The sequence below is a fragment of the Corylus avellana genome, chromosome ca1, assembly GCF_901000735.1.
Source record: "Corylus avellana chromosome ca1, CavTom2PMs-1.0".
Taxonomy (NCBI): Eukaryota; Viridiplantae; Streptophyta; class Magnoliopsida; order Fagales; family Betulaceae; genus Corylus; species Corylus avellana.
In genome coordinates, this window is record NC_081541.1 from 3,155,423 (window position 1) to 3,180,296 (window position 24,874).

General features: G+C 36.9%; 3 protein-coding genes across 6 annotated transcripts; 1 reads left to right on the forward strand and 2 right to left on the reverse strand.

The window, feature by feature from the left end:
* The first annotated feature begins 5,678 nt into the window (after nucleotides 1-5,678).
* Nucleotides 5,679-8,526, forward strand: LOC132174947 (growth-regulating factor 7). 3 transcript variants are annotated; one of them, XM_059586724.1, is made up of 5 exons: nucleotides 5,681-5,881; nucleotides 6,024-6,291; nucleotides 6,442-6,624; nucleotides 6,975-7,335; nucleotides 7,559-8,526. In XM_059586724.1, exons 2-5 carry the CDS (start codon nucleotides 6,060-6,062, stop codon nucleotides 8,343-8,345), a joined length of 1,563 nt encoding a protein of 520 aa, XP_059442707.1. In that variant the 5' UTR covers nucleotides 5,681-5,881; nucleotides 6,024-6,059; the 3' UTR covers nucleotides 8,346-8,526. The 3 variants fall into 3 exon arrangements, with proteins under 3 accessions (XP_059442698.1, XP_059442707.1, XP_059442714.1); XM_059586731.1 differs by having other exon boundaries at nucleotides 6,030-6,291; XM_059586715.1 differs by having other exon boundaries at nucleotides 5,679-6,291.
* A 2,587-nt stretch (nucleotides 8,527-11,113) lies between these two features.
* On the reverse strand, nucleotides 11,114-13,690 carry LOC132174964 (protein IQ-DOMAIN 17-like). Of its 2 annotated transcripts, none has more exons than XM_059586744.1 (5): nucleotides 13,251-13,690; nucleotides 12,827-13,156; nucleotides 12,449-12,688; nucleotides 12,214-12,372; nucleotides 11,114-12,108 (listed from the first exon to the last, which is right to left on the reverse strand). In XM_059586744.1, the coding sequence occupies exons 1-5, from the start codon at nucleotides 13,374-13,376 to the stop codon at nucleotides 11,359-11,361; spliced, it is 1,605 nt and encodes a 534-aa protein (XP_059442727.1). In that variant the 5' UTR covers nucleotides 13,377-13,690; the 3' UTR covers nucleotides 11,114-11,358. The 2 variants fall into 2 exon arrangements, with proteins under 2 accessions (XP_059442727.1, XP_059442735.1); XM_059586752.1 differs by having other exon boundaries at nucleotides 12,214-12,360; nucleotides 13,251-13,687.
* Nucleotides 13,691-19,412: 5,722 nt separating this feature from the next.
* LOC132167683 (uncharacterized) lies at nucleotides 19,413-20,276 on the reverse strand. Its single transcript, XM_059578693.1, has one exon. The coding sequence runs from the start codon at nucleotides 20,048-20,050 to the stop codon at nucleotides 19,643-19,645; it is 408 nt and encodes a 135-aa protein (XP_059434676.1). The 5' UTR covers nucleotides 20,051-20,276; the 3' UTR covers nucleotides 19,413-19,642.
* Between the last annotated feature and the right edge of the window lie 4,598 nt (nucleotides 20,277-24,874).

Below are 24,874 nucleotides of genomic sequence, written 5' to 3' on the forward strand. Positions count from 1 at the left end.
TCACTTCTGGAAACATAAAATGGGAGTAAATTACTGAAGAAGCACTTCAATATCTTGACAGTTTTGCCAAATTATGTTATTGTTTGCAATAAATTGTCATGGAACCGTCTTTCCAAGTAAATTTGTAGTTGAACTCTAAAAAGAAAAAAAGGATTTCTATCATCCAGATAAGAAAAACTTTCATTTTCATTTTGCATTAGAGTTTATGCTTTTTTTGTTGACAAGAACTAAAGCATGATCGTTACCATTTTCTGTCATAACGGTTTCTTGGGTTTTCAAGGATGAACTATATGATCATTGTTTAGGCATTTTACTGGGTGGCTAGAATAAGCACTGTGATCTTTAATGTTTCTCTTTTCTGTGAGAAAACATGGATATGGTTTTCAATTATGACTCTCTATCTCTCTCTCCAGGTGAATGGCCTCACTGAGTCACTGGATAGACGGATTTCGGCTTTGGAAAAGTTGAAAGAAAGTGGAACTTCAGAAAATGTGGGGACGACAGAGTAGTGCTTTGAGGCACACTACTGCAATTTAATGTTATGGCTCCAAGCATGGTTTTTTCTTACTATGCAAATGGTTACCCCCCTCCCCTCTTAGGGAATAATTACAACTTGTCTTGCAGCATACACGATCTGTTGATGAAAATTTCCTTTGAATTTGAATTTGGATGGTCAGACCAGTTAAATTGTGTTTGTGATAGTTTTTGTAATCAGTAGGTATCTGCAAGAACTGATGCATTGTCTTTGTGAGTTATTCTCCTTGTATGCGGTGGTTGTGTTACTTACTTCTGAAATGCGCATGGTGTCTCCACTTGGGAGCTATTTTGTATTAACATATTGCTTTCTCTGCTGTTAAAATGGTAGGCTTCAGCTCCATCGCAGATTATTGTGGAAATTAAGTTTATTTGCATTCTTTACCGGCCTTAGAGCTTGTATGGGTTTGAGAAATAGAGTTTTTAAGTCAAAAAGAGTTTTTAGCCAAAAGCTTTATTTTAAAACTTTGCTAAAAGTGCACTTTGGCTATTTTTAGGCTTTTTGCACCTTTAAAAACGCTTTATTTTAAAAACGCTTTTAATTTTGTTCCATGGAGAATTATGTTGGGTGCACTGGTGCAGCATTGATTTTGAAGAATGATAGATATTCATATTTCATAAATAGAACATTGATGCTTAAATTAACTTGGAGACTCCTTCGGATCGGGATTCTCTAATTAAGTGCAGGAAATCCTAATTGGACTCCTTCAAGTTCCTAGTGGCCTTTTGGGCTCAAATTCTTATACACAAAAACATTTTGCCAACCTCGGGCCTTCACTGCACAAAAGCCTCGACATGGGCTTGTGACACATGATGGACTTAATTTCAGTTCTTTGGAGGGATTTAATATATGACTTCCATTTGGAAGACTTGAGGCTTTCCTTACCCATCAATGGCAATGGCCCAGAATAGCCGTGGGCAATTCGCTTGAGCCTTCGGTGGCTCGCATAATAATATCTTCAATTTTTATATCTTGAGGTAAATCTTCATTAATTAATTGACTGACAATCATGAAGAAGATATTACTGAGGAGTAAATTTCTACCCTGGACCTCTGACCATCAATATATAAATAAATTACAGCACAAAGTTGTCACTCATACCACTATTACCATACCAATAATTACACCACCCACCAATTAATGTGTAAGGGAGCACCACGCTCCTTCATTGCACCCGGGGTGTATTGGTAACACTCATTTTTAGGAATGAGGATCTTTTCCATTTTATTTCAACTGAAAAATATACAGTTAATTATAGTAAAAGAGGTATTTTTGTTCATTCAAAAAGTGAAAAAACAAAATTACGTATCTACTATAATTATCTGAATATGATGTTGTTCCCATTTTCAGAGACGGTGACCTTGAATAATCTTTCCCGTCAAGTTAATTTCAAATATTTCTTTAATATGAAATTGGCCTGCAGATTTTTGCACCATCACAATAAAATAAGTCATTGACAATGAAAAAATAAATAAATAAATGTACCACTAAAGCTGTGTTTCTTTGGAGGTGGTAGCTTGGCACTCGCTTAGTAGGGGGTCCATGCCGTCGTCATTGCCTTGTTGCTTACTGAGGGACATGTATAATTCACTCTCTCTCTCTCTCTCAAGCATCACATATTCACATGCATGAATTGGAGAATAATATAATATCAAAGGGTCGTAGAGCTCGGGAAGCTTAGAGAAACTGCAATTGCCTTCCTCATTCCATACAATAAGATCTTAATTGTTTGGAAAGGTTCGTTCCAATATATATATTTTCTTTTGGGGTTTTTTTTTTGACTTATCATTTATTTAATTTAAGTGAAATCAGATATTTATTTTTATTTAGAACGACAAGAAGGGCGGTGCCGGGTGAAAACGACAGGGGAGGGAGGCACATTCGAGAATCGAGAAGTAATGGGGCTCGCTCGCATGCCGAGGTGAAAAGTGAGAACGGCTCCTTTTTGTCTCAGCAACTTCGTTATTATTAGCTCATCAAAAAAACAAAAAAAAAAAAAACCAGACATTTCCTCCTGACCGAGTGATTGAGCATCAATCAATTATCAATGGGTGGGACTAGACGTCAGGGTTTGAAAGTTGGAAGACAAAGGAGATAAGAGAGAAGAGAAGAGGAGTGGGTTTGCTTTGCGCAAGTGATGGGGACACCCCATTTTTGCCTTGTCCAGCTGTTGTTTTTTTGCCTCTCTCATCGATTCTAATATCTTCACCTGCCACGTCTTTGCCCCATCCATCCATCCATCCATCCATCATCCATAGCCTACCTATATTTATAATATGATATAATATAATATAATAAAGTTTCCTCAATCTTCCTTGGGAACCTAGTTGCTTCAAAAGATCTATCAATTTCTTCTTTTTGCTCTCTCTGTCTAGTGTCTTCCCTCTGTCTCTCACAATTGGTGTCAATGAATTAGTCATTGTTGAGGATTGCGTTCATATCTCTTACTTTATATATACATCACTATGCTTTCTTATTCCAATTTTCCTCTGTCCAAAGTGGCAACATCAATGGTTTCTTACAAATATATATATAATCACACAAATAATGTTAGTACGTGGTTGTGTCACTTCTTTTTGGCGTGTAAGTGAGATAAAATTTTATTAAAAATTAACTAAATTACAACAAAGTCCCAAACCAATCAAAAGAGTTGCTAGACAAAAATCATAACAGGAATTAAACTCGATGCAACCAACTCTTTATAGAGGATAGGTGTGGAGATCACTTGCACTTCAAGCTATCTCAACAGGAACTTCATTTTATAGGAACCCAACTGCATTAATTTATTATTTTTTGAAGTAGGTCATCATAATAAAATTATAAAAAAGACTAAATATGTTTTTTTTTTAAAAAAAAATAACCTTGTTTTTTTCTTTTATTGTGGCCTTTTTTACGCCAGCATATATCATTTCATCCAAATTAATTGTAATTTGGTCAATAAATTATAGCCAATCTCAGTTCCAATTGTAATTGAGACTTGAGAAAGCGTTTACAATTATTCCCGACGAATAGGATATTATCATGTCAATCTTGATAAGGAATATCATCCTTTGAGTATCTTTCGGTCTAATTTTTATTTATTTATTTATTTATTTTTTAAAAAATAATAATAATAATAATACAAAAACAAACATTAAGAAGTATATATAAACCAAATGCAAATCAACGACCGTTTGGTCAGCCAATGAGATCCAAGCAGTAACCATCTTAAAGTCGTTTCTCATATTTGGACTATTATTTTATTTTGCCTTTCCCATGCAACTCCAATCAAAATGTCATTATTATATAAATTTCCCAGAATTTCATCTTTTTGTCATCCATAGTCCCACCTCATGTCTTGTCCACATCTCAATCCTCTAATTTTCCTCGCATCCAAACACCATCACACAAGCGCTCGTCGACGCGCCTGCCAGGACACTCACTAACTGGATAGGGCGTACGATGCAATCGTCAGAGTTGACCCTTGGATTGTTTTGGGGTATCTGACGCGTTGAGTGAGCGAGTGGCCTTAGGGTCCACTTGTTGGCTGTAATATTATAATAGACAGGGCAATCTTCGAGACAATTAGTTAGCGCATCACGTCTACGGCCATGTGGGCTCACCTTGTTCGTCTTCCGAGGCACAAAAGGGTTTAACGGTGCTTTTCTTTTTTAGGGCAAAGGGGGTTTCACGGTGCTTGTAACCATCAAAGTCTCACCGTTTTGAGTGCCCCAATAAGAAATTTCATTTTTCCTAATAAAAAAATGAGAAAAAGTCTCACCGTTTAACTGTTTCTTTTTTATTTTTAATGTGATAACGTGTATATATATATATATATATATATATATATATATATACCATTAAATATGTAAAATCTAACATGAAAAATGAAATGGAGATGTTGCTGGCCTTGCACAAAAAGATACCAACAACATTTATCTTGTCACACTCACACACCTCTATCAAAGATAAATAAATAGTCTCAAGGTGAGGTTCTAATATAATAGAGCAATTCTATACACCATTATTTTTATCACCTTTTGTCTCCAAAATTGACATAATTTTTAAAATTATATTTGAATTAAAATTTAGTAGTAATCCATTCAAAATTCAATAAAAATTTAAAGAATGATAAAATGGTATAAAAGGATAGTGTACATAGACTACCTCTTAGCCCAGTGGCGGATACACACGTGGGTGGGCGAGGGCGGCCTAGGAAATTTTTTTAAAAAAATTTCTTAAGAAAAAATATTTTAATGCTCAAATTTTCCACTAGCTCCTATAAAATAAACCCAAAATTTTATGTCATTGACACTTTAGCTACTATAAAACCCAGCCCAGCCCAAATTTCTACTCAAAAATCAAAATAAACTAAAAGAGATGGTGTTTTACACTACTTTTTAGCTACCAGGCTATCACAAAATTGTTCTTTTGTGTTTGTTCATCGTTGCTGGCTACTATGACGCCGTAATTCTGTTATGTGAAGCCTGTGGTAAAAGTTTTCATGTTTGAGCAGTGAACCGTCTTCTGCAGACTGCAAGTTTATTATATTTAATTATTTTATTTCTGCCCATATTAAGATAAAACTTTTGAATCTGTCACTATTTTAGTCTAAAAGCCTATCGGATGACTTTGACTAGATTATATTATATAAACTACACATTTTTTTTAACTATTATTCACAGTAGATATTACAGCAAATTGGTGTCACCGTCTCAACTAACTTACAAATCAAATTCTATTTTTATTTGGAAAAATATTTGAGTGGATCAAGGAAGAAACAACCAACATCCTTCTATTATTATGTCCAGCGAGGAAAATTGGTACTCACTTTCCTAAGCACATGTGCATCGACTCCTTTTAGCAAGTTATGATGGAGTGCAAGTGTGAAACTTTGAGCCATTTTCCCAAGTGCCTCCTACGTATTAGGGGTGGCTATTCAGCCTATTCCGCTGTGGAAAAGGTCGTCGGGGGTGGGGTGGGGGGGTGGGGTGCCCTAATGGTCATTTCCCAAAATGATATGGGCAGTGGAGGATTTAGTACGGGGTTTAGCTTTACATGCAGAAAACGATAGATGCCACAATAATGATGAGAGAGATAGAGGGGAAGAAAGTAGTCGCTTTTGGTAATTTGTCTACTAGCTAGCATGGTGCGAATGTTGGAAGCATGGAAGCAAAGCAAAGGCCGAGAATGGCGGCAACCCACTACTCGAGACCCATAAATCTCACATCAACCCCACAAACACAATACCATTACTCAACCGAGAGAGAGAGAGAGAGAGAGAGAGAGATTTGTATTAAAATATGAGATATGGGTCATGTGGTGGCCTATTAGAAATTAAGCTCTAGCAGCAGAAAACAAAAGAAGGTGGGTCGTCTAAGGCTCTAAACTCTGGTTTTTCTATTTCTGGAAAGTGGTGCGTTTTATTATCATGACTATGGATAGCTTTAACGTTTTTGACAAGGAAGCAAAAGAAAATAGATGTGATTTTCCCAAGTTTGGTGTGAAGCTGCAGGGCCTTGACGCGTTTACTAGCAAGGCGATTATGGGTCATGATGATGGAAATCAGCACCGTCCGTTTCCATCATCATCTGAGAGTTGGGTTGGCGATGGTGATGGTCCCACGTGTAACGACAGGGCTATAACTAATGATGCATACCATGTTGTTGCTTCTTGTTCTGGTGCCGCTGTTACAAGTGCAGGTACAATTGTAAGAGCTGTGCAGCCTTTTGACATTTCTCCCACTACAGCTCTTCAGACCGCCTCCAAGTCCCCAGGTCTGTGTTTCTTTCTTTTTCTTTTCAAAGTCATTGCAAAGTTATATTAATTAATTAGAGAGAGATAGAGAGAGAGTAAAGGTAGTTTTGTCTGAGGCAATATTGAGGAATGAGGATTAGTGTTGTGTTTTTGGTGGTGTGTGTAAACAGGGAGGATGGCAACAACAACAACGACATCATCTTTGGGGTTTCCTTTTACAAATACACAGTGGAAAGAGCTTGAGAGACAAGCCATGATATACAAGTACATGATGGCTGCTGTTCCTGTTCCTCCTGAGCTCCTCATTCCCGTTAGCAGGACTTCCTCAGACCCTGCTGCTTCCCACTCTCCCTGTAATGACCCCTCAACTCTTGTTGACTTTTTGTTCTTCAATCTCTGCTTACTTTTATGATGGGCTACTATTTTCTTCTCCTTTTTTAACTGATCTGATGTGGGTCTAATTCTCTCTCTTCACACACACAGACACGCACACAAACACACAATATGCTACCTGTTTCTTGTCTGTTTTTTGCCATTTGATGTGTGTTTGTGGCTGTTTGATGTGGGTTTGCTTAGTGTGTTGTATGTGCGTGTTAAAGTTTGTGCCTTTTGTTATACACACCTGCAATCTTTTCATGATGGGTTGCTTTCTTTTCCTGCCATTTCTTTGAGATTCTACACTAAAACTATGCTTTGTGGACAGTGGTTAGCAGTGGTCTGAAGCTGAGGCTGTCGAGCAGTACAGATCCAGAGCCAGGGAGGTGCAAGAGAACAGATGGGAAGAAATGGAGATGCTCCAGAGATGTGGCGCCTGATTACAAGTACTGTGAGCGCCACTTGCACAGAGGCCGTCCCCGTTCAAGAAAGCCTGTGGAAGTTCATGCCAACAACGACAACATCAAGAGGTCTCGCCGTGAAGATTATCAGCCTCTTCCTACTCCCCCTGTTTCTAACCCCACAATCAATACTAGTGCCTTTTCATCTCAGTTTCTTGGACCTACTTCCGGTCAGCCGTACCACCATCAGCCTACTGTTGTCTCCGTTGCATCCCAAAAAGAACCAAGGTGGGTATAATTTTTTCCCTTTTACGAGTCTGGTTGGTTGGTGGGAATGTTTTGGAAAAGAACAGGGAAAAGAATTTAAGATATTGGCAAGTACTTGTTGTTTTGAATAGGTGGGTGAAATTTAAGTTGTTGAAGCCAAATAATTGTGAAATGGGTAATATTATTGTGGAAATCTTAGATGGGTATTCTTGGGTCCTGATATGGTTGTGTTTGCGTTTTTAAGGAGCTTGGACTGGATGTTGAAAGGAGAACCTGTTCCAATGGCTACAACTGTCCAACAATGGCAATCTCTGATGCAAAATAAAATGGAATTAAGCTATGGGCCCTCGTTCTATAACGCCAATGCCTCTGCCTTCAAACAAAATTACTCAGAGGAGCCCCTGAATGTGAATTCATATACGTATTTCAGCAGCTGTGAAGATCCACGGAACAAAGACTGTTGTTTGTTCCTCAACCCAGATATGGTTTCTAATCATCAAGAGCCTAACACGGGAACCACAAGGGGTTTTATTGATGCATGGTCTAATGCAGTAACAGAGGAGAACATAGCCAACTCTAGTGCCATGTGCTCTGTCTCATCGGACGGGCTCTCACCCTCTTCACTCACTCTATCAATGGGTGGCAGCAACTCCATTGGAGAAGAAATTGGTCAGATCCACATGGGCTTAGGCCAAATTGAAAGGGATCGAAACAATGAAAGTGGTGGTAGCAAATCCCATCTCTTAAGCTGGCTCACCCCTGCTGCTTCAGTTGCTCCCGCACCAGGTGGGCCTTTAGCTGAGGTGTTAAGGCCAAGCACGGTTGCAACCACCGCCGGGGCGGCATCCGAGCCGTCAACTCCAATTGCCGGGAACGGCGATTCAAGTAGTTCTCCAGCAATCATGGTCTCATCACCCTCTGGGGTGCTTCAGAAAACATTTGCTTCATTCTCTGATAGTAGTGGTAATAGCAGCCCAAACCTTGGGACTTCAAGGGCCAATCCTGAGATCGCTTTGCCGTGGTTGAATTAGAGCAAATTGGCACCGTGATCTTCTTGAATGAACATGATGAATTACAGTTATTGTTCTCTTAGTTTCATTGTGATCTTAGTTTGGATAATCAGTTGTGTATCTGGAATTAGCTTTGTGGGATATTGAACTCTGTTTTTTTAAGGTCAAATGAGAATCTGTTTGGAGTTGTGGTTTGTGTTGACTCTGTTGACCATTGATGGAGGCATGTATTTGATCTACTAGCCTTTCGTTGTCTTTTTTTTTTTTTTTTTTAGCCCGACCTTCCTTTAAAGTACATATGGTCACATGAAATTGATGATGTCAATCCCTAGTACCTTCTGCTGAATATTGGAGCAATAACCATGGTTCTGGCAGCGGGAAGACTAGCAATTTTTAACACGATTCACGAGTTCAATAAATATACAATACGAATTTAAACCATTACAATCAAAAGGTAAGTCCAGTTGAAGTTAATTTATATAATTTTATACTCACGCCAAACATAAAATGCAACACTAAGATTTTGTCAAAAAGGGTCTTTATGTTGATGTGCGTGTCTTATTTTGTCAGATTCGATAACTATGGAGCAATGCATCACCCAGCTGATGCTTACGAGCCTAATATTAGCAGTACAAAAAGGGTACTCATCCATCAATCGGTTCTATCCGGCAGCACAGAACAGAATACAGTTTGTTTGTTCGGTACAGACAGGTTGATCAAATGGCCTTTGCTACAAACAGGTTAGGTCCATAGTTCCATGTAATTTAGATTAGTGTGCAACATTTCTCATTGTCATTGGGGTACATGGGGAACCCATCCTTCTGTACATATAGATCTGCCCCATATGCATCAAAGCCACCAGTTCCTGAGATTGTGGGTGCTACCAAATACAAAGAGCTTACTGTTCTGTTATGCAGGGCTAAGTATGGTTAAACATTTTTTGGCCTATTTGTTTTTTTTTTTGTTGGGTGGGGTGTTGGTTTATACTCAAGATACAAATGTGAGGGGCTTAATATAGAATTTACCTGTTCAAATAAGTTTTGAGTTGTTTATTTACTTGTTTGGACATATGGGTCTTATAAATACTTTCTCACGTTTGTGGTTTGAGTTACAAATTGCTAGAAATTCAAATATGCCCGAGAATAAATATTTGGGAAATGAAAATGTTTATTCATTGATTTCATAATTAGTTGACTTAGTTGTTATGCGAAAGCCATGTAAAGTGTGGATGAGTTTTATACTTTCGCTGTTCCCCTCAACTGTTCACAAAGTGAGAGGGACATGAAAACTCTGTTCAGATTTCAGAGCATTATTATGGTATAGCTATACCTATATGTGAATAGAATGTGAGTTTGCAAGTGGAAAATGATGTTGCGGTCTGCACATTTCCTAGTATAATCAAAGGCTCCAGTGTTGTTCATGATAAGCTAGACATTTTGTGATGAAGCCTATTGATGCAGTCATGCAACAGTCTTGCACTATATAAGACTAAGTTGCTACTTGTCAACATCAAACTTGTCAACGTTTTAGATTATCATTTGTCAGAATTCTAAACTATTCTAATATCAGAATTCTATACTATATGATATTAGGTTTTGAAACAGTCCAAATTGAGGCTGAAACGGGCCTAAATGACCAAAATTACCAAATCTTGGTTCAAGCAATTTGGTTGGACCAGCGAGCAGCGGTGATGACTCGGTATGCATTTTCTAGTAGATACCTTTTTCTCTAAGTCTCTACGTTCCCAGTATATTTCAGACCACCCACGATGATAATTGAAGGCTATTCCTCTGATTTGGCTATCTGGTCAAGATTGTAAAAAGTCACTGGTGAAGCCAAACTCAAAACTTGTCGATTGATGGTCTTGTTTATCTCTTACAGAACAATCTCAAACTCTATTCTATTCTCTGTCTTCTCCATAGCTTGTCTCTAATACCAATAAAGGAACTATGTAGAAAATGGAATGCAAGTGTTTGGAAGGATAAGTCCAAATCGAGTAAGTGTAGAAATCTAGAAGGAAAACAAAGAGAACGAATGTCAGTTAATGAAATGTAATTCTTCCTCCAACCTCCAAAATTCATAGACCATCATGCATGAAGAGATGCATTGTTTTTCTTCTAACCTCCGTAAAAGTTATCACCTTTGGTAGAGATGATTAAGGGTGGAGAAGGATGCATATTAAGTTGGAGGTCTAAATTAAGCAATTTTTTTTTTTAAAAAAAAAATTATTTATTTTGATGAATAACTTATGCAATTTCTTAAGCGTCACTCTCATTCCACTTTCAAATTTGTTGAGGGATCTTCTTGGATGTCTCTTCTGCTTGGAGTCTGGTTTATGGAGAACATCTAGATCCTGTCAACATCTGCCTTGGTTCTCACTTTTATTGAATAAAGGTGGACACAATTTCATAGGAAGAATCTCTGTGAATCATGGTTAAAGATATGCTTCAAAAAGTACTCCCTCCACTATAGCAAGAAATCAACAATACAATATGAAAATTAGAAAAAAAAAACAATACAATATGAAAAGAATGTATCTGATCTGCTTTTGAGAGTATGGTTGTGAAGAAAGGTCATTAGGGAATTGATTTAAGCCTAATGTAGCATATTCGTGGCCCTGAGTTTGTAGGTTTCTCTTTTTCTATAGCCTTGGTTTTTTCTACTTTGTCTTCTATGTGCTAAAAACCTCTGTTTTGGTTAGCTGGGTGGTGGTGTTGAGCCCATTTGCTGGGTAGCTGCATCTGGCTAGTTTGGAGGCTTAAATTGCAGAGTACTTAGCAGGAGCAGAATAATACAAAACAAGATAGTTTAATGCCGTGGAGGCCAACACGGATAATTCAATTTTCCTTTTAAGAAAGAGTAATGAGATTGTCTGATGAACTCCATTAATGACAGTGATTTTTATGTCTCCAATCATACATTCTCATTCAACATGCTCCTCTCACATTTATACTTCATCTACCTCCGGTTCTGACTTTTAAGTAGACAATGCATTCACTTTGCCATGACCATCTGTTTCATTTACAGAATTTTCTCACCTCAAGAACCTCCTAAGGTCATTGGTTAAAGGGGGAGATACTTCATCGCCAAGGCTCTCTGTGCAACAAGATGACATGTTTGACCTCTGCTCCATTCCAAGATGGCCTCCATGAATGTTCTTGTAGCTTGGGCTGTTTGAGTTATAATCAGAAGTGCCACCATTGCCAAGACCAACACATTGGTCAGGAGCTGGGAATGATAGGCGTTTTTTTGCCGACCCCGTCTTTTCTCTTTCTGGGGTTGAAGGCCTCTGCCTTGGTGCACTTTGTGACCGAAACCGAGCCTTGGCAGATGCAGTGGCAGCCATGTAGTTTGGCAATGCTGCGGTGGCAGCAGCACCACCACTCATTCCCATTCCATAGTTGTATGGGGAGCCTAGGCAAGGCACTGGGTGGTCCCTCTCTTCTTTTAAGCATCGAGGACTGGAAGAATGCACTTGGAGATGCCTTGTCCTGTACGGGGATGGTGTGATTGGTGAATGGTGGGTGAGATTGTTTTGAGTTCTATGGACAGGAGAGGCCACAGAGAATGAACTGGGTCTGTGTGGTTGGTAGCAGTGATGTTGATTATGTGATCTATGTGAGTAGGAGTAAGGTCTATAGGTGTCGATCTCAACTGTTTTTATGGGTTCTCTTTGATCACATGAAACTCTGCCTTTGCTCTCCCACTGCTTCCTTTCAAGCCAATTAGGCATCTCTTCTACCTCTTCCTCACATGCAATTGGGTCCCTACCAGTTCTCCACATCTTTGATGCAAACATTGCAGAAAATTGTAGCAATGAGGTTACTAATTACTAGTGCAGTAAAGAAGATTGGGGAAAATGTGAAAGTTAAACAAAAGAGAGCAAAACCTGGTGAGAGAAGGCATTGGCCAGGGCATTTTCCCTTTTCAAGGCAGCTTCCTTTGCTCTTTGTAACATGGCTTGAATGTCCTCTATTGTTTGTGGGTGCTCATCCCAGTGGATCCAATCATCAGCAACGCAACTTTCATCTCTAGACTGCAAAGAAAGCTTAACAACTAAATCAAAATATGGGCAGCTAAAACTTAATATAAGATATCTTAAAACTAATTTAATTTCTTAGTACCATGGACTTGATTTCAGCAAAATATGATCCCCACAAGCTATTCGGTTCACTATTAATGGAGGAACCTACGCTTCCTTCTGTTGAAAGCCTCTTCTTACGTTGTTCACATACACGAGCTTGGACTCGAATCAGAGCCTGCATGCATCTGAGAGTCATATTTGCTCGCTTTCGAACGTTATGGCCTCTTACCAGGGCCTGCAGCTTCACCAGCCCTTTCAGTGCCCGAAGAGCTCTCCTTGCCTTCATAACCACAACCATTAGTCAATCAAACTACTTTTGCATATAACAGCATTGCATTTTTGAAATGACGTGGGTGAAAAGAAGTCAATTTTTACTTTCACCTCGTTCCAATTGTATAACAGTATAAAAATTACCGACCAGATAGCCTCTGAAGGCAGTCTGAATGACAACAGCAGCAAAGTGTTCTCTCCCAAAGATGGGAGGCCTGGTGAGCCGTACAACCTCTACAGCTGCTTGGGCTGTTGCTACAGCCGCATGAGCAGCAGCTGCGGTTGCCATGGCTACTGCAATGGCATGTCTTTGCTCAGCATCAGCAGCCTCAAAAACAGGATCGGTTGCCACAGTCGTCACAGAACTAGTTCTTGCTTTCATGTTAGCTGTAGCGGTTATGGTCCTTGCTTCGCAGTGTTCCACAATCGTTTCCTGATTCGAAGGCTTCCGGAAAATCCATCTTCTCTTCCCTCTCTTCTGCACAAACCCAGAAACACATTTCACGTACACAAAAAACAAGATGATGATAATGAACAAAGCGTTGGAGGAAATTAATTACACACGTTTGTACCTTTTCTTCTTCCTCCTGCTCATTTTCTTCTCTCCTTCTACTGCTTCTCTTCTCATTCTCCTTAGTAGGAGACCTGAAAGCCCTTTTAACAGCAGTCAACCACGAGCTTCCCCCAGTCTTCCCCATGAAAAAAAAATCCTGCTACATCTAAGGCAAAAGCAACCTGCTGCAATTACAAGACTCTGGAGATTTTCTTTACTTTACAGGAGCTCTTCTGTTTGAGTAGTTGGCATCTTTAAATGCAGAAGGCACAGAACTATGAATGAGGGGAAAGAAACAAATAATGTAGTCTCCAAGTTGGTTTTGCTAGCTAGCCCATGTATGTGGGAGCAGACCCTCCATTATATAAAATCCAACGGCAACATTTGCACTATATAATGCTAAAAGAATTGAGTGTTTTTTGTGGCATGGTAAACACTGTCTGGAGTTTTATGTCAGACAGTAAGAGACAACATGAAAGAGAGGGACTACTCTCGAGACTGATGAAAGCAGGAGCAGAAGATAGGGGGGGGCTTTTGAAGCTTTTGCTCTTTTATGTTTCTGTAAAAACAACTAGGGAATTTTCATGGCTTCACGCGTAACTAGAGCATTGTTAAGTAAATTTTTATATAAAGTTTAGTTAAAGAATATATATATATATATATTTGTTTTCTATTTTAATAACCCATTTTTTTACCACAATAAGTGGTGGTTCAATGATATCAAGGCAATCCTCATGTGATTAGGCACGCACTAGGGAGCGAGCTCGAATCCCGCAATAAAAATCTCTCGCTCTTTATTAGTGTTAGCCACCTTGAATTTTATTGATCCCTTTGTGAAGCTGTATTAGGTTATGACTCAATTGGTCTTGAGAGAGCGTCTGCGGTTTTTTGTTGTCTAGGTCCTTCCTGAGCAATTCTCAGTGGGTAGGTACTACTATGGTCACGTCCAAGTAGAGTAGCCATAGTTGGTCGCCCCCTTACCTTTTTGCTCAGGAAAAAAAAAAAAGTACCCACTTTTTCGAAGCATTTACATTTGCTCAATATTTTAACTATCAACTTTTACTATTACTATTCATTAGGCTCAACATTTAAAAGATTATTTATTTTCACTATTCTAACAATAAATACATAATCAAATTAATTTTTTATTAACATAAATTATACATTGTTGAACTATAGTACTCAGCAAATTTGTTGAGCGCAATAACAACTTAGCAAGAATACTTTGCTACAAAGCTAGCAAGAATAACTATTTTAGCTAGACTAATGAGTGCTTAATAGACACTTGTGTTATTTTTCAGCCTAAGCGTAGGGATTGGCCGGACTCCAATGGTCTTATCAGTCGGACTCCAATGGTCTTATCATCAAGGCTGTATTTCAAATAAACCCTCCATGTGATCCAACTTATGGCGAGGCTCTAGCAGCCCATCTTGCCCCCTCTTTGGCGTTAGATTTGAAGCTTTAGAAATTTTCTCTAGAAGGGGACCCTCTTGTGGTTATCATGGCTCAAGACTGGAAGATTGTAGACATTATCTCATATTACATCTCTATCATCCAAACCTCCTTCTCTTGAATGGCTCAAAAGATACACAGCGCTCACCATGTAGCTTATTAGGCTGCGGTTAGAATTTACTCTGACTGCATTCCCACTTACTTTTCTCCCCTCTCTTTTGTCCTCATTTGTAGTGGCAAAGATCCACCCCCCCTCTGGTGCTTTGGTTCTCATGTTCTTTGTTTTCTTTTTTATTTTAATTGAAAGTGTTCTTAAAAAAGATAATAAAATAATAATAATAATTAAATAATTAAAAAAAAAAAAAGACAATTGTGTTCTTTTGGGGATTTGTGGGGGAAGAGACACGGATGATGTTTATATTTAGAGATCCTCCAATGGGAAAGAACAAAGAAGCATGCAAATTTCAGGGTTATTTTAGTAATGCAAGGCAGCTAGGGAAGTGCTCTTGGAAGGTGCCACGTTGGGATTGGTTGTTAAAAGGAATTTTACCTTGTAATTTTATTGTTGAAAGATATGGGTAGTCCCCACTGGGTGGACCAGTCAAAAGTGTATAGGATTCTCTTGCTTTCTTTCTATCAGGGATGCCAAATAGAGTTACTTCTTCATACTTTTGAGAGGTTTTCACGTGTGCCCAAATTTTGACACGTCATTATATAATAATAATATAAACCTGAATTTTTCACCTACGTCCACCTTGTGCAACAATGACAATTGATACCACTGACTGCGCGCACCGTAGGCAAGCTTTAATTAGATTGGGCCACATTGAATCCTGCCCGCATTTAATGTTTTTTGGTTTTTTCTTCTCATTTATTGTCGCACTTTGGTCCTACAGGGTACGATGAGAGGTGGCGGAGGCGAAAATGGGCTTTTTCGTTTGTCGTTTTTTTTTACCACCGACTTTTTTTTATGGAGGTTATTTTTGCCTGGTTTGTGCCTATGAGCAAAGCAAATGGACCTCCGCCCCTACGGAGGAGGACCTCCGCCCCTATCGAAAATGCAAATAGACCTCCGTCCCTACGTAGATCAAATATCGACCGGCGTGGAATCGATTGTTAAATTACCTCTGCCTTCACAACTCTCCTGCAGTGCATATTAATGTTGCACTTGAGATTAAATAGGCTTTAATGTATTAAATATACATATTTTAGGGTTTGATAATTATATTTTAAGGATGTTTACCATTTTAATATAACTATATAGAATTTTTTTTTTTTTTTTTTTTTTTTTTAAGAATATTATGAATATTCATTATCTCAAAAAATCCATCAAAAGATCACACAAGGAGAAAAAATTTCTCTCCTTACAATATCACTTACACTAGGTGGGGCATCCTCTAACTAAGTAGACATAATAACATAAATGGTAGCCAATTGTGCTAACGTGTGCACAGTTTTATTGGCATCCCTCATTACATACATAAAACGGACGTTCTTCAACAAAAATAGCTCTCATTGAATACATTATATAAATTGCCCATAACTACACAAACACAGACCCTCTGAAATAATATCCTTAATAACTTGCAATGGAGTCACCCTCAAAGATGATATTATTATAACCCAAATTCTTGCAAAAAAATAATAGCATTCAACCCTACTAGAACTTCGGCCATTGTTGGGTCAATTTGAAAATCAAGAGACAAACTAAGTACAGCAAGAAAATTATCATTTGAGTCTCGGCAAATTATCATTTGAGTCACGGCCGTAAGTCCCAGCCCCCATTAGAGCGCCTGTGCATGTTTTAGATTAGGGAATGATTTGAAAATAATACAAATCACAAGGGTCAAATTTCAAACCTCGTTTCTTCCACTTACAAGCATACTATAGAGCTTTCTTTCCCCGAAAGAATGAGAAACTTAATAAATGGGAAACGAAATGTCTTTTTTGGGTGGTGACAATTAATGGGTCCAGAACTTTCACACAAACTTTCAAGACTCTTCTGCAAACTTTCCCTACTTTGCCTCAAATCCTCCCCACTAATCTAACAATCCCAATTCAATGTACTACCTCGTTAATTGGTTCAAGAAAATTAATTTGGGAGCGATCAAATCACCCTTAAATATTTCATTAAAGCTCATTTTTATCATTTAATTTTCTGCCATAGTACGTGCTTGGAAATGACAAAAACAACGCTTGGGAGTATGAAATGACTTTGGTCATAAGCAAAGCCTAAAGATCAAAGAGACTACAAAAGATTATATGAACTTAAATAATAATAATAATAATAAAATAAAATAAAATCTCTTTAAACAGATAAAGGAGAATAGAAGCTGAGAAATGAGGAGAAGCAGAAAAGACAAGGGAAAGAAGAAAAGCATGGAAAAGAAAAAGCAAGCTAGTCTGATAATTGTGACAGACCAATTGTTCTTTATGCCATTGGAAACCCAACCCCAGAATTAGGTTGAACTTTGTCAGATATGTTTCCTATATATGCTTTGTTGTTGAAAGAGTGATATACTATCATCAACAAATGTAAAGAAAGATAGATTTAAATCTAAATGTTATACAATAAGCCAAAGAACAAAGCATGTTGCAGTTGTTTCACAGTTATATACATTGGACACATTGTCTCCAAAGAAGACTATATATATATATGTGTCAGCTGCTAGAAATAATGGACTAATATTTTTATATCATGTTATCTCACAACTTTAAATTGATAAAAATAATAATTTACTTAATTATTTTAATTAATATTCTAACATGTTTTACAATTTGGATTGCTATTAGGATAGATGACGGTAGAAAACCATAGTTTACACAAATGTTTATTTTGAGGTTAGTTTAAGACTCTTGCTGCATCCTAGCCTGCTCATCCATATATACCCATAATGTAATCTACACTAGTTATACAAAATGACAATCAGGAAATGATCAAACTCATGAACAACTAAAGTTCTCATGATAACTCCTTGTACTGCAAAAGACCATAATTACGATAAATAAGACAACAATTACACACAAGAACACTACGATTTATGTATGGTTCAATCTCTCAATGTAGGTACATCCACGGGTAGATACAATCACGAAAAAATTATCTCAATCGGGGCAAAAACACTTATTTCAAGTCGAGCAACGCTACTCTCGGGAGTAGAACTAGGATTTTAGATGATAGGAGGACCAAAATAAAGGGTATATATATATATATATATATATATATATATATATATATATATATATATATATATATATATTTTGAAGGGCACAACTCATAAAAAAACTTAGAATTTAGAGAGATTTAAAAATTTTGAGGGGACGAGTGACCTCCCAAAGCTAGGGGTAGTTTCGCCCATAGTTACTGTTGGATCAGACTTTTGACGATCTCATCTGAAAAATAATTAGTATTCAGTAAGAAAAATCAAAGCTTTTTATGACAAAAAAATACCTTCATTTTATATTGGTGTCCAACAGCTACTCATCACACCTATTTAATTATCACATTTATTTTATATAAGTTGGCATGATGTGTTCTAAATAACAAGACCCTAGACCCTCTTTGACTTGTTAATTATATTTGAAGGGTATTTTTATTTTTTTACTTTTTGATGAGACAAAAATATCTATCAAATATAACTAATTAGAAATGATCCTAATTCATGTTTTTAAGTGATTTTTCATATCAACTATTAAAAAAATAAAAATAAAAATCATTTATATTAAACTAATATAAAATAAATATAATAAATGAGTGTGAAGAGTACCGACGTTATAATGAGTTAAAGTCGGCTGCCAAAAGCACTCCCGATACAAGTCCAAAACCCAGTAGAAAAAATTGAAGCCACGCGTTATGGTTGAAAAGTCACGCCCAACACTCCAAAAAGGGGAAGTAACAGAGCTCTTCCGTGATGAGAGAGAGGAGACGGGTATCTTCACTGCTCTTTATTTCAATTCTTGTCCACGTCACTCTCCATGTTGTCCATGCTATCAACCTCTTGCGATCCCTTTATGGCTTTGTAGCCTTTATAGATCATTGAAATGTTCAAAAATCCTTAAACGGGTCTATTGCAACCCCTTCAATTCTCACGATTGAATGTTTTTCAGTATCATGTTAAGGAATAATTGTCCCAAAGCAAGCTTAGAATAAAATTATCTCATACTCCGGGGAGGTCCGAGCCAATTCACTCTAAAATCAAATGATATAAATTTGTGGTAAAATTTATCATTTAAAAAACAGCTTATAAGAGAGAGAATTCAAGAGTTTATATACAAATATTTAAGATTGTAATTCAATAACGTTATGCACTTAATATAATGTTAACAGAAAATTAGTTATAACAGGGGGGACAAAAAGGGATGTGAATCATGTGATACACTTGACCATCTTCAAAACAGAGCAACTACTTAACATATTAATTTACTTACAGGTAGTTCGGTGTTAGACACCTACGTTTAATTTACCACTCTGAATAGTCCTAAGCACTGATAAGCGCCAAACTTTCCTACAGATCATGCAAAATGGATTTGTTGAGTTTTTAATCTCTAAGTCTATACCAATATTTTAACAATCACATGTTGAGGATGAAACTCCTTTCTTTTTTTTTAAGTGATCCAAGGGAATTAGGAAAAAGCCCATAGCAACCACTTTGTAGTAGGGTTTAATTGTTAATCATCAACTTGTCTCTTGCTTACAACCAAGCATAAACCTAACAACACCACAAAGATCAAAACAAACCAGCCCCTATTTTTTATACAAGATTTAACACAAACAAACATGTTGAGCAAGAAGTGGATCGATAAGAACAACTACTGTGAGTACTTCCTTGTATCTTATATGACAAAAACCATTCATTGTTTTTTTCTGCATGTTTCCATGTTTATATTTCAGTGAAGGAAGAACATGGTCATGAGACAAAATGCTACTACTGTATACATATCTAATAACTACTGAAAACTTTACTCGCTTCCTTCGGGGATGGATTCAAGCTTCGGCTTCCAATTTTTCGGGGAATCAAGGGAATCACACGTTTGTTTCTCGAGCCCCAACAGTACATCTTCAACTGATATCTGCTTTGTCAATAAATCTTGCAGCTGTTGTTTCGTTATAACAATCTTAATCCTCTTTACACCAATATCGACGTCGTCATGAGGTGTGGATGAAATATCTGCAGGAAGCATGTAGTAGACTTTTCCCATCTTCAATTCATAGTTGGGTGGGAGATGCTCCGAAGCTTCCTTGGATAAACCAATTCCTGTGCCGGAGAAGTTCACCAAGATATCCTTAACAGTGGTTGGCGTGCTGAACTCCAAAACCTTTCCATCCATCTTCACAACCTGTAAAACTCTCACGCTTTGCTGCAACATCTGTGATGCAGAGTCCTTTACTGGGTTTACTAGGAGCAACGCAATTCCCCATTTTGCTTTAGAAAGAGAGAGATGCAGTTGAGGTTTTATGAGCGTGGAGCAGAGGCAACACGGTATTTATATATTAATGAAGGAAAAGATGGGGTTCTTTTATTTATTTTTAATTGGATGTGGGGAAGGGAAAAGGGAAAAAGAAAAGATGGGTTTGTTTTGTGTGGAGTGGAGCGGTAGAAAACTATCTTTCTGTGACAAAAAAAAAGAAAAGAAAAGAAAAGAAAAAGTATTAATTGTGAAATTGAAGGCAAAGGAAAGAGGCAGCGAGATATAAATTGTGTGTAAAGAAAGGGGAAGAAGATGAAATTGTCAACACGCATGCAAGATAGGTCGGTTAGTGGGAAGGTGGCTTATTGTCATCGTTTAGCTACTGCTGGCCTTAAGCTCTGTATATTTATACAACTAGAGGCCCTGTTGTCTGTGTCACATGGACCCCCTTTGCTGTAAATGAACTCCATCACTGTGCAAGTGGCCTAGCATTACAGGTTAGGCAGCACTTTAGACTAATCTAAAGTTTTGTCATTATGGGGCATGGGCCAATTTTGAATATCTTGAAGGGTAAAAAGGTTTGTCCATATATAAATATTAATATCTTATTATTATATATAGAGACCCTTGATCTCTTTTTAATTTATTTTTTTCTTGTTCTGTGTACTTACATCATCTTTATGGTTTTGGTTGATCTGTCAAACGAATGATCATAACCCTAAAACTTGTTTGGTGCCTTCCTGGTAATGAAGGGGTAGAAAAATAAGATAAGCTTTTATAGTGGGGCTTAAGTACTCTTTCCCCAACTCCAATAGTTTGCTTTCTACTCCATTCCTTAAAACTAATATATATTTCTCTACAGGGGTGCACTTGAATTGATTCGATCGGGTAGTTGTATGATAAGGCCTAGCTTTTGCGTTGATTTTTCATGCTGAGGTGCAGTTGACTCATTATGGTTTAGGTCCCATTGGGAGATGGTTTAGGTTTTCATCAGGTGATCTGCTTGTTGGTTGAGCAGTGCCTCTCACAGATCATAATCAGCTGAAAGAGCTTTGCAGGATTTGATAGGAAAAACGGATCGGGATTTTTTAGAATTTTTTTGTCCGAACTTCAGAAAATTAAAGAATCGGAATCCTGGTGCGACATCCCTTTCCATCATATATGCAGCTCATTATTTCTTATTAACGTAAATTTTTTGGGATAAACGATGATTTAATATGATATTAGAAAGTCCAAACTTAATCTTGTTATTATTCATTTCTCATTTCAAATAAATATTTTAAATAAAGAAATATTAAGTTATAAATTAATTGATTTGATCATATCCCACTTGCATGTGGAATAAGTGCTAAACCAATTCAAATTGGCATAAACAATTAATCTAATAAAACGATTATGAAAATACAAATACAAAATCAAAGTAGCACTATGTCGAATCTGCATTGAATACAGTAAATAATTATTAAATATTTGTTGCTAACCCACTAAACCTTCACTCAGTAGCAAGCAAATCTACTTGTCTAAGTGCTCGTAGATGTTAATTAATGGAACCTCCACTGAGAGAATCTCCTTATCACATATCTTGGAAAAAGAATGGTGAAATCACAAGCCAAAGATTTCCTAATTCCACAACAAGTTGACCTCTAATTATAATTCTTTTGGAATTACTGCCTTCCCAAGCCTCTTCAGTCCAACACATCCAAATCCAGTGTACCTAAACCCCAATTGGCCATTTCTAGCCCTGGCCAAGGGCTTTTGTAATGTATTTTAGGGTTTTTTTTGTTTTTTTTTTTTAACCGTCGAAAAAAAAACTTGAGATTAAATTTAGACCGTTAAAAAAACTATAGCACTTAAGATAAATTGGAATTGGATTTATACAATTTTGGAATATATATGATAAGACCAATTTATTATAGGGACTAGGTGAGGACCATAAGGCAAGTAATAAGACAGCTACATCGTCGTCTTCCGTTGGTTGTACATAAGACGACTCTGTTTGCTAGCCGGTTATGAGTTAAGCTTTGACCCTACGCCATGGAGGGCCCGTGGGAGTTGAGTGAGTGGCTTAGGGAGATAGAAGGCAAATTAGTTTTGTTTTTCTTTTTGTTTTGTTTTTTTCTTCTTCGATTCAAAGCAGAGAAGGAAAAAAAATGAGAAAATAAAAAATAAAGAAGGCAATTGCAAATTGGTCAAATAAATGATTCAATCCATTGAAAAAACTGTAGCTACCATAAATGAGTTTCGTACACGGGTTGCAATTATATTTTGTTATTCAATCCTTAACAAACTAGGATTTCTTGTATAGAAGGCAAATTAGGTTTTGTTTTTTGTTTTTTTTTTCTTCTTCTATTCAAAGTGGAGAAAATTAGTCAAGTAAATGACTCGGCCCATTAAGACAACATGACCACCATAAAAGAGATTCGTACACGGGTTGCCATTAGGTTTTGTTATTCAATTCTTAACAAATTAAGATTAGTAGTAATTAATTGCCTAAGTTATAGGTAATTTAGATAGTTTTATTAGGGCGGCGGTTGCTACAGCCACTTGCCTCTAATAACCCTTTCTTCACGCAATTCAAACAATTAATTATAAAATATTTCTCCAAATGTCGTGTTAAAAAAGAAAGAGTAGAAATTAAGTGGGTTCCCAACAAAAAAAAGAAAAGAAAGGTGGGACCCTAGGTTTGTAGAAAGGCCCTAGTGGTGCACAAACTATCACCATGAGCCTCCATCTCTCATTCCAGGAGAGCTGACGAGTAACAGACTCACAATAGTTGTTGGTTCAATGAATCCATGGCCATTGGTCACAGCTCGGAAACTGTTGATTTTGTTGCTACCTTTTTAACAGTCCACACTACTTTAAACTTTTGATTTATTTATTTTGGGTCAAAGTGACATTTATTTCTATTTCATTCCTTAAAAAGAGTTCAAACATAAAGCAACAGGCATACACGTTTTGATGTGTGTGTTGTCTTTTTGTCTTGTTTAGGGCTCCAGTAAAAGGCATGTAATGGGTTGTTAGGGGAATGGCAGTTCTAGAGTAAGGCATGGGGTCGATTTTAATGGGTTGTTAGAAGAACACTTTTCCTTCTCTTGTATGGCTATGTTAAGACAACTCTTCCCCCTCCTCACCTTAAAGGACAAGGAGCTCCTTTACACGTGGATGATTTCAACACCATAATTGCTATTCATTTAGGCTTAAAATCACATATAATATGAACTTTAATGACCGAAAAATGTTGTTTTGCATTTTTTTTTTTAGTATATTTCGTCGACGTGTCATGCTCAATTCATTATTAAATCAATCTTAATTAAAAGAAAAACAAATTCAAGAGTAGATTTAACATTACACATCAGTTGAATATATTGAGAGAAAGCAAAATAGCATTTCTCTTTATTGTATTGTCATTTCTCGTCTAAAAAGTTTTCAAGGTTTTTTTAATGTGAAAAATAAAGGTATGAATTTATAATTTTGACAATAAAATGCAATACTTTTGATTTTATGACATATAAGTCGTTCCATCATATTTTCCATTCAAATTTTAATGGAAGACTTACCGATTATCATCTTCTCCACTTTCGCCCAAACAAAACATGTCACGTGTATTTAGATTCATGTTATCATATTATACACATAATAATACCCAACAAGCTTAAAAATTTAGAAGAAAAAAAATACAAAGGAAGAAAAAGAGAGGGTGGAGATAGATCTCCACTTCTGCTGCCGCCCTCTACCTTGCAAAAAAGGTGGTGGATACTAGAACTCCACCACTAGCTACAAAAAAATGTTCAATTAGCAACGTTTGAAATAATGACATTTTTTGAACTCTAACTTTCATCACCTCTATGCAAGGATAGAGGGTGGTGTCGTGGTCAGCAGAATTGGCAAAATAGGTACCTGCCATGACTTGTTTATGACCCATTTATCCTATGCATGTTTTTTTATAATAAGGTTTATCTAGATGTTATAAAGAATAGTTACATGCATAGGTTGCTAGGTACCTGTTTTGCCAGCTGGTGTCCATCCGAAAAATGTTAGACATATAATTTTTTTTTTTTTTTTGACACGTTGACGCATGTGAATTGTTCATATGTCAATCACGACACGTCTCAAAATTTGTAAAAAAGTTGTACGAATACAAAGCTTAAAACTCAAACATTTAAAATTGACAAAATTAAAAACTCTTATCCTTATTTATTACAGGAACAAAATTCAAGAACTTTTGAGATAATTTTCCTTTTATTTTTTTTCTCCAAGTGCCATAATCAACTATCTAATGATCTTGATACTATCCCCAATTCTCCAATATAATAATCTATGTGAAAGGAAATTGCCAAACATAGTGGAGCATGAGAGTGTATTTGGAAATTAATGATTAAAGAACTTAACTCCTGACCTACTGGGCTCCTTCTCTTTAATCTTACGACAAGGCCCATATATGCCATGCGGTTGTCTCTTTAGGCCCATGGTTATATATGAAACCCATCGTTGATTCTCAAGATTATATATATTCAATTCATAAACTGGTTAGTTAGATTCAAAATTGGGTTATTAAAAAATATTGGTCAAACTAGTGATTTTGGTTCGGAATTAAAGACTGATTTTGGAGTTTGTCTACGGATCTGGGCTCTGTTTCACATGAGCATGTGATATGGGCTCAAGTCATAGCTGACCCAACAGGTTTGAGACAATATTTCTTAGTGGTGAGGCCCAATTGCATTGCTAAATTCCCTTTTCATTTTTCTCACCATAAGTAATGGCCGAGTAGAAAAAAGAAAAAAA